This window comes from Pecten maximus, chromosome 16 (genome assembly GCF_902652985.1).
Source record: "Pecten maximus chromosome 16, xPecMax1.1, whole genome shotgun sequence".
Classification (NCBI taxonomy): domain Eukaryota; kingdom Metazoa; phylum Mollusca; class Bivalvia; order Pectinida; family Pectinidae; genus Pecten; species Pecten maximus.
The window spans coordinates 30,833,447-30,846,429 of record NC_047030.1 but is presented as its reverse complement, the minus strand read 5'-3'; the positions used below and the strand labels follow the sequence as shown (position 1 = coordinate 30,846,429).

General features: G+C 34.9%; 1 protein-coding gene across 1 annotated transcript; it reads left to right on the top strand.

Annotated features, from left to right (window-relative positions):
- Positions 1–2,174: 2,174 nt before the first annotated feature.
- On the top strand, positions 2,175–12,983 carry LOC117344446. Its single transcript, XM_033907177.1, has 5 exons — positions 2,175–2,315; positions 8,422–8,613; positions 9,650–9,949; positions 12,175–12,257; positions 12,483–12,983. The coding sequence occupies exons 1-5, from the start codon at positions 2,192–2,194 to the stop codon at positions 12,807–12,809; spliced, it is 1,026 nt and encodes a 341-aa protein (XP_033763068.1). The 5' UTR covers positions 2,175–2,191; the 3' UTR covers positions 12,810–12,983.

Sequence of the window (12,983 nt, the reverse complement as noted above, 5' to 3'; positions counted from 1 at the left end):
GGAAATCAAGTAAATCATATACTAAAATTGAAATTGACAAGCGACAAAGTGTTCTATAGGTGGCAATTTAAGTTTTCACGTGATAAAATGAGATGCTTATTTTTCGGTAAATTTTCAAAGTTATCAATAATTCATATACTAATACCATGTCTTCGAAACTCCTTATACATAAATACGTAAATTTGAAATTACTAAAACTGAGAAAACATTATTCTTACAGAGACCAGTCCGCTGTACCTAAGCAAGAAAGGACAAAACCGAGCAAAGGTACATAATGACAGAATTGAATCTGATTTCGAAGTGTTTATAGTACATCGGTCTATTTCAAATAGATTTGTTCACCCCAGTAATAAGCAATGGGTGATTATATCCTTGTAATATTAACATTAAATCAAACATTAAATAGACGTGATTTGATATGTTATACCGATAATGAATTAATATATTTGCTTGAAACGGATAAAAACAAAACAGGAAGTGAACGAAAATTACGTTCAAAATCATCGCCCAGGCCTGGAGGATCAAACACCAGTGATGAAACCAACAAGTCAATACTCCGGAATCGGAGACGGGCTAAAAGGTCTCTTGCCTTCTTGTTTGAAATTTAAAATGTACTAATCGCTGAATTATAAGTGTGAGTAATCATAAACTTAATAATCACTTCACAAGTACCGATAATGTTTGCATATTATTGGTAATCTGCGTTGCAGTTTTCACCTTCGTAGGATTAATGTTGAACCTTAATTTAAGTAACCACAGCAACTTTCTTAGTCTAAACTATACGTGAGTGTTTATATATATATATTTACATTCTCACATGTTTTGTTTTATTTTACACAATATTTACTCACCACTTTTTGACTTAAATGACCTTTTTTATTGTTGATTGCCCATTAACCACGTATACCTTTCTCTAACTTAATGAGTGTCTTTTCAGTCACTAAAATATCCGGGTGAATGACTCACATTCTCTCGGCCTCTTTGAAAACAAAAATTAAAGTTAATATTCTGCCAAGAAATACATGTACATGTATGTTAATACAATTCATTTTTATCTGTAATATATATAACACTACACTACATCTATTTCTTTTCGGTATTCATTTGCATAAACAGATGTCACAGTCGTTTGAAAAAGAAGTTCATTCTTTTCACTATTCGACAATAAATCGTTTGTATCAACTATATATCGCTGCTACTGGCTACATTTCTAGAAGACCTCTCCCTTTCATAAGGCCATTACTTTTTTACACAAGGTTTTATGATGTTTGCGATGATGTCCTGAATAGTGTCTTATTTTAAAATCGTGATTATGTAAATACTTTCAATGAAGGTATTAACTTGGCTAAATAGTCCTTATGATATATAAATACCTCAGGTGACTCCATCATTTTACACAAATTGAGACTGTCTTGATACTGATAAGGTCACTAGTTGGCCGGTAAGCGACATGATACATGTTCAGGAATTTATTCAAATACTTCTTACACAATTCCAATTACATTACATTGATAACTTGTGGCTAATGGCAATACTTATACAAGCAAACATAACGGTTAAACAATATAAGTAGAGTATTAAACCATACTGGATGCAGACCCGCCCTCCTCAGGTATGATGACCATTTTATGAATAGAGAAATTCTTTATATAATCTCAACAATAATTAGTTGATAAAATAATAATAAGATTTACATAAGGATCACAGTTGGTGCGTTTGCGTAAGATATACTTAAAAATGTGCCATGTTTTTAAATTATGATTATTTCCATGGAAAGTTATAACGTAAAACAGACTGGCTACCGTAAATGCCTATAGTTTCTAGATCCATATTCTGTTGAATTACGCTACTGGACAGTAGAAACATCTTGTAACATCACATTTTGAATATGTGTGATAAATGTTGGTTATATTTCAGCTACCAATGGGGTTATACCGCACAAGGAAGAAAACAAGGTATGAATGCTTATTTATTTTATATAAACATTAGTTAGCACTCAATTAAGGTGTAATGAGAATGAACGTTGTACAAACAAAATAAATGTCAAACGTATTATCGTCATTAAACCTAGAATCAGTAGAAGCATGTCTAAATTGTGTGTCCAATAATGAACAATTCATTTAAGGCAGATCAAATGCATCTACGTTCAATTGTATATTTGATTATAGTGTTGGCTGACCAAGGTTGCGAAATGTCAGTTATCGTTAACAACGATGAGGCCACAACACTGAACAACATTATAAAATCATTCAAGCCAGCATTCAAAAAGGCTACTGGTGACAGCAGGCGAATGAGGAGTCCCTGGGCTAAGAAACGTAAGTGTTTGATAAAGAAATCTATATCCTCGATAATACAATTTTATCCTATTTGTTACATGTAGCTAGGATTTTAATTTGTTCCTGTGTTACGTTCTCCTAACACAATTAGATTAGCTACGCATACCGAAAAGACGAAATCAATAACGTCATGACATGCGTGATACGACTCGAAAAACCATGGAATATTTACAAACTTTAAATAATCAAATGAATAAGGATGTCTAACACATCGAGTCTTAAAGTCTTAATCAAAGTACTGAAAGTACTGCAGGAGGCGTTAGTCAGATGTAAAAGGTGATATTTGAAATAAAGCAAGAATAGAAATTAAACTGATATCAACATGATGAAACATTTCTACTTAAGTGTGTCAAACCAACTCGACAAAATGGTTTTCACAGTCCTGATGAATGTAATGGTTTAGACTGTTCCGATGTACATAATGGTTTTTACCATCTTCAAGTTTCAAACCAACTTCTACTTCAGTAGTAAAATATTTCTAATTTCAAACAAACCTTTACTTAAGAAGTTAAACATTTTATTTATTTTTCAAACCAACTTCTACTTAGGTACATGTCGTTAACATTCATACTCTAAACCAACTTTTATACTTAAGTAGTTCAAAACTTGCATTTATGTGTTTAAAACCAACTTATACCTAATAGGCATACAGGGTATTAGAAAGGTCGAAACGATATGATACACATTTAGATACGCTATAACAATACACGATATGTATTGAAAATACAGGAGTGTCTGCTACTTTTTTGTTGAAAGTGTGCAAAGTCTTCCAATATCTTGTAAAAAATTGCTTATTCCTTTCTATTTTGATCTTAGAATAACAAAGACATCATTTTTTTAAGGACAATTATTTCAAAATTAGGTATCAATTCCATCTATTTTAATAGATCCAATATCAACATTAACAATAAATTGTGATTTGTAATTTGTTGTTTTTCAATTTACCACCAAGATGTAGACACTAGCCGATTAGGTACTGTATATAAATATACAGTGTTTTACATGCAAAATATTGAAGAAAACTTTCATATTTGAAACCAATTCAATATGATTGTGTTTAAAGAAACTATAAGTCCCTTGGGGTGGGGAAAGAACACAGGGCCTATTTTTACATCAGGATTGTGTTCATCTCTTGATGCCAAGCAAGGCTATGTATGATTATCGGAGGGGATCTGAATGATTTCACAGATAAAACAAAAGTAATCAGTTTTCAATGGTGGGAAAAGCTTTACCAATTTTGAATCCCTAGCTAGGATGATAATAATCAAATATGATAGAAATCCGCCGCCTTCTTCCAGACAATTAATTGTTTGTATCAATTTAGCCAAATTGACCCCTTTTGGCCCCGCCCCTCAGCCCCACCATTTGTACAATTTTGATTCCCTACCCCATAACAATGTTACCAGAAAACTATGAGAGATATCCCTTGCTTAGTTCCAGAGAAGAAGTTTTTTTTACATCAATTTAGCAAAACTGACCCCTTTTGGCCACGCCCCTCAGGCCCCTAGGTGGTAAGCCCCACCATTTGTACAATTTTATATGCATACCCCATAAGGCTGCTACCAGTCAAATATGAGTGATATACATTGCTTAGTTTCAGAGAAGGAGTCGTTTTATTTAATTAAACCAAATTGACCTGTTTTGGCCTCATTATCTGGCCCCCGGGAGATCAGCCCAATCATTTGTACAATTTTGAATCCCTACCCCACAGTGATGCTACCAGATAAATATGAGCGATATCCAATGCTTAGTTCCAGAGAAGTTGTTTATATCAATTGAGCCAAATTGACCCTTTTTGACCGGTCCCCTCAGCCCCCAGGGGGTCAGCCCCACCATTTGTATAATTTCTAGTCCCCATCCCATAATGATCCTACCAGTCAAATTTTTGTTCAATTCCCATCAGCAGTTCCTTTGGACCAGGTGAGCTAACAATTGAATTGCAACTTATGGATAATTTTGAATTTTGGCAGGAAAACATTCTTCAAAGGGCCATATCTGCATCATTTTTGATAATTTGCCCTTGAAAATAAGCACACACCTTCATAAGGGCAGGTTCTTTAAAATGTCAATGAAGGTCAAGGTCAAAGATAAAAATACTATTTGAAGCCAGTCACACATGTACATGCTACATGTATCTGTATGCCAAAAATCCAGCCTTCATGTGTATGTGCAGTTTTGGGTGATTTTTTAATTTTGGCAGGAATTTCATTTTCAAAAGCCATCATATCTGCATCATTTTGATTATTTGACCTCGATACGTTGCACACACCTTTAAAAAAGCAGATTCTTTAAAATGTGACCCAAATCAATAATTTTAAAAGAACTTTGATTTTTTCCTACATCATTTGACCCTTGTGACCTTGAATGAAGGTCAAGATAAGCATAACATTTGTAGCCAGCTATACATGTTACGATGTGCCAAACATCAAGCCTTCAGGTGTATATAGATAAAAGAGCATAAATCTTTTATCTGCAATTTAGGATTATTTTTTAACTTTGGCTGGAAAAAATAGCTAATTATTTTTCTTCTCCAAGTGTCATATCTCTGTCATTTTTCATCTGATGACAATAAAATATGCACATTCTATTTCAGTGAACTTGGTATGTTCTTTCATATGAAATAAAAAAAATGCTCAATTTGATATTTTTATTTTTGACCTTCTTTCGACCCCATAACAAGTTGTTCACCTCGACATTCTCTGATATGTCATTGAGAAAATTTAGCCCTGACCACATGCTAACCAATTTCTAATGAAAATGAAACAAATTGTGCTAAAATATGTGGGATGAGTTTCCTTACAGTAGTAAAATTTATCCCCTTCCGAGGGGGAATGTGACACATTTTGATAATTTAAACAGCTTAAGAACCTTTTGTACACCATTCTGCTATATCTGGGTCTTGAGAAGAAGACCGACGCACGACGACAGATCAAATTATAATTATGATGGTGTATATTATGAGCTGAATGTCAAAGGATTGTAAATTCTGTACATACTGTATTATAATTATATCATCAGGCAGTCAGCATAAATGTGTTTCATATCTATAATATTAGAAGTTTGACATTTTTTGTATGTTATATATACTTAATTTTGACACAAACATTAAAGGAGTTAGTTACTTTCATAAATGCAGATGTTTTTCTAGAGCTGACTAAAATATATTTGTCAATTGTTAACAATGCTATATCTTTTCAGTCTAGGCGCCGCTGACATTGTTAATATCAGTTGATATCTCCCAGACAATGAAACACAATGTTCATACAAACCGCCATGATTTTTTTTCATCACCAGGCCGGAACAATGAAATATGATATGAGCAATCTGAATAGTCAATATGAGATTTGATAGGATGCCTCTTGTCGGTCAACCACTCGCTAATTAGCTTCTTTTTGTAGGAGTCAATACGTATACTATATGTATGTGAATTAAACTCTCGCGATGTCTGTTGCACATAATTTAGTGCAAAGAAATGCATTGTCACTTAAGCCGAAAAAAATCACACTTAAGTAGCAATAACACATAATAGTCAAAAACCCTATTATATGTGATCCGTGATAAGAAACAGTGCATTTTTGTTAATTTATCCTGAAATGGTCTTCCATATTTGACATCCTGCAGATTGTTGCTTGTATATATATAGTTTTAACAGATTTAAAGGTCAATATTTGAAAATACCCAAATGGTTACACATTTATTCATAACAAATGAAATTATTGACAAAAAGAATTTCATTTTTCCACACTTGCTGAAGTCCAATAAGGAGATTGGTGATTATTTCAAGGAATTTATAATGTTTGCGACATGAAAATCCAACATGAATATTGATATTTGAGAAAGTTTTATAGGCCTATTATATGGATTAATCATATAACATGAAAACAGTATAAAACAACAAAAAGTTGTATTACTAGGGTAAAAGCAATTTGTATACATTTTTTAATCTACAATTACTTTGTATTGTTTAAATAGGATATGTAATACAAATATTTCACAGCTTTGTGCATATTAAATGAAAACATTTTAACAGGTTGAATAGCTGAATATATAAATAAGACAAGCTGGTTCAATTATCATTTTGTATGAAGCTATACCTGGCTACTGCGGTAAATCTTATCACAAAAATCTAGATTCTATATATTGTCTCTGTCGGGGAAGGGACAGTACAAAATACCACCACGACATATGTGCCAGTTTTCTAAGTTTTAAAAACTAAACGATCGAATTCCATCACGCCATCACGCCATCACGTACTGATTCATGGATTTGAAACACATGAACTTCGATCAGTTATCGCAGTAGAATATTGTGGTCTGGCGAGGCTTTAATAACATATCGTAAACAGTTTCGTCCTAAATAGACAAACACTTATTCAGTGGGTCAACAAACATATTCAAACTTTGTAAGTAACTTGCCTTTAATGCATGTTGATAGATATTAATTTCTAGGGACAAACATCACACTTTGATGCTTCATGCGAAGCCCGTATCCAACAGGTGCCATTTTGACCGCGTGCTCGCTCACTACATAGAACTCAGGCAACTATAGTCGATAATGGTTTGGAGTGGATAACATTTCGGTCCATAATATGACATTTCGTGGCATCGTTCACGTAAACAGACGGATCAGGTGATCGCTGAATATCGGACTAAATCTCATGAAAAACTACCAAGTTGTAAACAAAGGAAAAAACCCTGGAGAAGATTATGAAAAACGAGAATTTGTTTGCGCTTGGTTGTTATCCCATCTTTATTTCTAGTAGTTAAACTAGTGTCCCCTGTAAGGTAACGTCAGAATATCGCAGTTATCTCCCTTCAAACAGTATTTTCAATATAGATTTGCAAAAATCGATGCAGGTGTAGATATTAACAAGACATTATTCTTATTGTTTATTCAAAATAGTTCCTGAAATGTTCACAACATTATCAGCATAGTTAATACATTTCTGTGCACATCATCTACTTTGAATGACGGACTACAATGACGTGCCTCATACTTGGAACTAAGCGAATCATTACCCCTAGTTACAGAAATTACCACCAGAGGTCTCAAATTCCAAACTTCCGCCGAAGAGAAATTTATACTGAATATAACTTTTTTCATGTAATAGCACTTTATTTGTAGTCTTGATATTTTTCATAAATGCATATATAGTTCAACTACATCATATATGAACCGAAAGAAACTACAAAATGAACTGTGAAAGGAAATATAACGAAAACGAAAGTGAGAGATTGTGACGTCACAACTCGTACAACTGTAGGTGATTGTGTAATATGGCAGGCGTAAACGCCTCCATAAAAATCATCTATCCTCCGGTCAAATAAAGAATGACAGGACCTACAACAATGACGTAACATAACAGTGGTAACCAGAAGTCCGTTCTTTCTGTGGACCTACCGGTTTGAATCACTGTTTTTTGTTTTGTTTTTTGCTTTTTGTTTTTGTATCTTCAACTGTTCCGTGAATATCCATATTTCTGTCGCCAATACCGACGTGGTGTGACTCGTTTACGTGTTCATAAAGAACTGCACGCCCGTCGCACTGCTGTAAATGGTCGTACATTTTCTTTTACATAACTGATTCATCTTCGGTATAACGGGGAAATTTGTAGACCGTATATAGTGTGAATAATTTAGTATATTTCCTAGCTCAATTTCATGCGGTTTCAAAACATGTCATCAATGTGTTTCGTAACCTATAACAATTTATTTTTTTCACGTACCCATGAAGACCGAATGACTGGTTAGCTGCAAGGCCATAAAACACAATTAAAATGTTTATAGTAGCTATTTACATAGCAAGATTTCGAGGACAATCACTAGTTTTCAAATTTAGTGACAACAATTAATTTCCTGCGTGATCAAAAAAGTGCCATTTATCGGCATCAACGCTATAACATTTCTTTATTATGTGATGGTTTTTTTCTCTCGTTGTTATCAACATATGATATATAATACGTACAAACATTTTGGTTTTAATATGTTTTGAATCAACGTAGCATTTGTTTTCATATCGGTATCTTAAATTATAATATAAACCAATTTGAACTGCGCAGTTTAAACAGATGTTTATTATATTACAGAATGTATAAAAGTATGTATGGATATCACGGCTGCTAGAAGTCCAACGGAACCATCTTCTGTACATCTGGCTAAACATTTCATGCAGTATCTTTCGGATGGTGGAATCGTACAAACATCAGACCAGTCACGCACTGTGTTAGATATTGACAAAGATAGTTTCAAGATAAAGCCTAAACGTGTAGATCACAATGGTAAGTAATGAAATGAAATAAAAGATTTAGTTTCATTAGCTCTTCCTGAATGCCACGTTGAACTTTCTACATTACATCGAAAATAATACACGAATCAAATCAATGCAGTCGTTTGAAGTTGAATATATGTAAATTTATTGCTAGTACATTGTATATTTTATCCCAAATGGGGAACAATGAAGGTAAAATCTTCTTCTGTGGAAATAAACGGATATTGTCTATATTTGGCCTAAAGCATAACTAAGTACAGCCGACAAATGTTGTGCATATATATGGCTTAATCTCCATCCCTTCCGCTGGTCACAAACGAGAGGGTACAGATAACGGAAATGGAAGTATTTCCATCCCTTTGTACTTATTAGATAAGTTTGCCTGTGGAATTAATTAGTGAAACGGGCTAAATGATCATATTATTTTCTCGACTACAGTGCATATGATACATGAATAAAGCTTATGAACAAATTAAGTGATATGAAAACAGTTTTCTTGAACCTGAGAATAGAGGGGCGAGGTCCAATAAGAAAGCAGATGGAATGACAAAGGCTTTTTTCAGCAAACTTTGCCATGACTTCAGAATCATAGCATTTAGGTAAAAGCAAATGCTTTAAAGTGTTTACTGAAATACCCAAATGGCAGTTATAGGCTATACAAATTCGATTGGTTTTTTTATGAAAGAATGAGTATTGTCGTCAGTCTGTCGGTTGTGCTTAAGAATTGCACCGACCCATTGCATCATCCTGAAAGGCGACTAAATTTGGAGCATTATATTTTGTCTGCTTTATAAACAAATTTCTTCTTATTTCTTTAGACCTTAGCTGAGCATTTGCCCCTTTGAGGAGCCTCAAAACATGTAGTTACTACTCCTACTTAACGCTCAGAATTATAGGATTATAATGTTACTGCTATAGTGTTACAGGGTGAGGTGTACTCCTGTGTGTTTTCTGCAGTATTTTTTCAGTGAGATAAGACTGTATAACGTACGCATCAGTTTAACTTGTCTTTGAACTGTATTCAAAATGGATTTTTTATCGAGCAGGTTCTCCCTTTGTGAGCATCAGTTACGGCGAGTTCAGAGTTCCTGTTGGAGAAGCAGCCATCCTCAAAACTAACGTCATCGCAGAACCTGCTGCGACAGCGATTGAATGGTTTAGAAAAGAAAATGATATGGAGTTTAAAATAGAAATAGACAACGAAAAATATTTCGGAAGCTCTAATCTCTCACCCACATTGGTCATCCGTAGAACAAATATTGAAGATTGTGGACATTACTTGTGCAAGGCAACAAATGAAAATGGAGTTGGCTTAAGCAGCATTGCTTTTCTGTCGATACAACCAGGTAATTAATTATTGAATTAACATGATAATGCTACCCCGGCGTGTGTAAACTCTGAGAACAAATTCCACTTTTTATTTAGCTATTTTTCAATATTGAGTAATCTCCGGTGCTTTTAGATTAGGAGCTAAGACGGAGATCGTCTGCTTGATAAATTACTTGTTTGGTAGAGAAGCGGACTAGACAAGTACTCTCGCTTTACATCTCCCAAACTGGCGAGTTATTTTGCAAAAGTGAGACATGAACTACGACATGTAACGTATATTTAAGGAAAATTGTGTTGTTCGCCGATGTAGGGAAATACACCTCCTGCAAATGAAGTAAACCGTAAAGTAGCCCATGTGCCATTTGCATGAGGTTCGCCATCCTTCATCAGTCTGTAACGGTTTGAATTTCCCTACAACCCAGGTTCTTAATTATACTTTATAGTACCGTGCTTTGAATATATAAACCACACAAATACTGGATACAGATCCCACATTTATTGAATAATCCATCATTGGCAAAAGTAAAAAATCATTATGTTAACATAAATGAACTTAAAATTGGATGTTGAAATACATGAATAGGGCATTTTTAAGATAAAATGTTCATTTGCGACAAGTATGTATGACTGTTTCTATGTGATAAAAACCATAGGCCCATAAATACAAATTGAATGCGCAGTGTTAGTACCGTAAGCATGTGACTTGATCACGCGACACAATACTAAAATTTACGTATTTATACACATTCTAAAACTTTTTAATAATCGATTTTGTGAGGTTTTGGGATGTTAATCAATAAAGGAGTCTTGTCTTGAGGATATCTACAGTTGCCATATATTACTCTTAAACAAAACCGAAACACCATGATTCGAAGCTACAGTACACAATGTAGTCAAATAGCCGTGATATTTTCAGAGCACGAGAAAAACTCTGATAATGTGCATTTTAGAGTCAGATTAGTGGGTGATTGATGCAATATTCTTGACATATATTGTTGTCGCTCTGGTGTTTTGGCATGTAAATTCTGATACACGTAAGCGAGAATAATTGATATGAAAATTTGCAGTATACGACAACCCGGAACTTATGTCTACCATTGCCACAACCTATCAGTGAAAGTCTTAAGATAGTGGTGTGTCCATGTGATCGATATACATTGTAACATATTGTTTATACCAGTCTGTTTGTGCTGTCTAATACAGTTACGATTGAGGCTTCGTTTATTTGATAATTCATATGATCCAGTATCACAAACACGCTGTGATATAATGGCATTTTTATTGGCACACAAATGAGTTTTTTCACTTATGTTTATACAAGTGTATAACAATGTTACACAATTTGCAATATGAAAGTGCATTCAATACAGTAAATCGCCAATGCAAACAAATAATGTATTCACACGCCGGTGAAAGAGATTCGCCTTTCATGGCAGAAACACGCGACCAAAAATCTCCATTTGAAGCAGAGATAAATGTTAATATTTTATTTTGAACACGATTGATTTTAATCAATCATCACAGTGTAGTAGCTAGCGGGGCAGGTAGGGGACGTGCATTTTAGCCATACCTGTTACTCAATAAGCATATTGGTACCAACTGGCACAAATACGTACGTGTGTACCATGTAAAAATAAGTTCCACATGCAAGTCAATGAAGGAAATGGCTACAGATTTAGTACATGCAAATTGTTAGATAAATAAAAGACACACTCGTGAAATAACTTATTATTGTTCGATGGTGTTATGTAAGCACGGTCTTTACAGCATGCCTTCTGTGCATGCTCGTTTTGATATTCGATGGGAGCGACTGATTTCCGCATTTTGGGTTAAAGTCACATTTTAAAATTTCGATCCATCTCATAATTCCCACTAAGTATCTAAACATTTTGAGTTATCATCACAAAAGCAATTATTTTATCTATAATAAATCGTAATGTTTATTACATCAACTTTACATTTTTTAGTATTTTATTTTATCTATAATAAATCGCAATGTTAATTACAACAGCTTTACAGTTTCTAGTATTTTATGGAATTAATAAGTTGGTATTAATATAAGAATTGGGTATGGCGTTTGTTAGTATACACTGACACGTAATTTCCGAAGTTAGCCAATATCTTAATGTGTCACATTCTACATTTAATGAAATGCAAAAACTTACTCTAACTTCGGTTATCGACTAAAAATAACTATTAACAAATATCGTTTAATGAAACTGATATCATTGCGGTTATTCAGGTACGATACATGATTATGGTGCCGGAGCAACGCAGGAAGTCATGACACCACAATCCCGTGACCAAGCTGATATAAAAACAAAAGTATGTTAAATATACGAGAATAAAATCATTGAAAGAATAGTTTTAAACTGTGACCCATTAAAGTTACGTGTATTAACAAAAATCATTGTACTCTTTATGTTATCTTTATGGTTACGATTCCTATATTCCAACGATTTAAAGTGAGTTTTGCTATTTTTCATCTATTGGCCTTTTTCGTAATATTATTATTTTCATTATCACCATTTTTTGACTCTGACTCCACAGATAAGAGAGGGACGGAGCGGGACTCCAAAGATAAGAGAGCAGGACGGGCTGAACGAAGCGGGACGGAGCGGGACTCGACAGATAAGAGAGGGACGGAGCGGGACTCGACTGATAAGAGAGGGACGGAGCGGGACTCCACAGATAAGAGAGCAGGACGGGCTGAACGAAGCGGGACGGAGCGGGACTCGACTGATAAAAGAGGGACGGAGCGGGACTCGACTGATAAGAGAGGGACGGAGCGGGACTCCACAGATAAGAGAGGGACGGGCTGAACGAAGCGGGACTCCACAGATAAGAGAGGGACGGAGCGGGACTCGACAGATATGAGAGCAGGACGGGCTGAACGAAGCGGGACGGAGCGGGACTCCACAGAAGAGAGGGACGGAGCGGGACTCCACAGATAAGAGAGGGACGGGCTGAACGAAGCGGGACGGAGCGGGACTCGACAGAAGAGAGGGACGGAGCGGGACTCCACAGATAAGAGAGGGACGGGCTGAACGA

Bases quoted from the DNA above. Each gene is read 5' to 3' on its own strand.
- LOC117344446 (XM_033907177.1), top strand. From the start codon at position 2,192: ATGTCAGTTATCGTTAACAACGATGAGGCCACAACACTGAACAACATT. The intron at 2,316-8,421 runs GTAAGTGTTTGA...ATTATATTACAG, and splicing joins GAGTCCCTGGGCTAAGAAAC to AATGTATAAAAGTATGTATG. The intron at 12,258-12,482 runs GTATGTTAAATA...CTGACTCCACAG, and splicing joins AAGCTGATATAAAAACAAAA to ATAAGAGAGGGACGGAGCGG.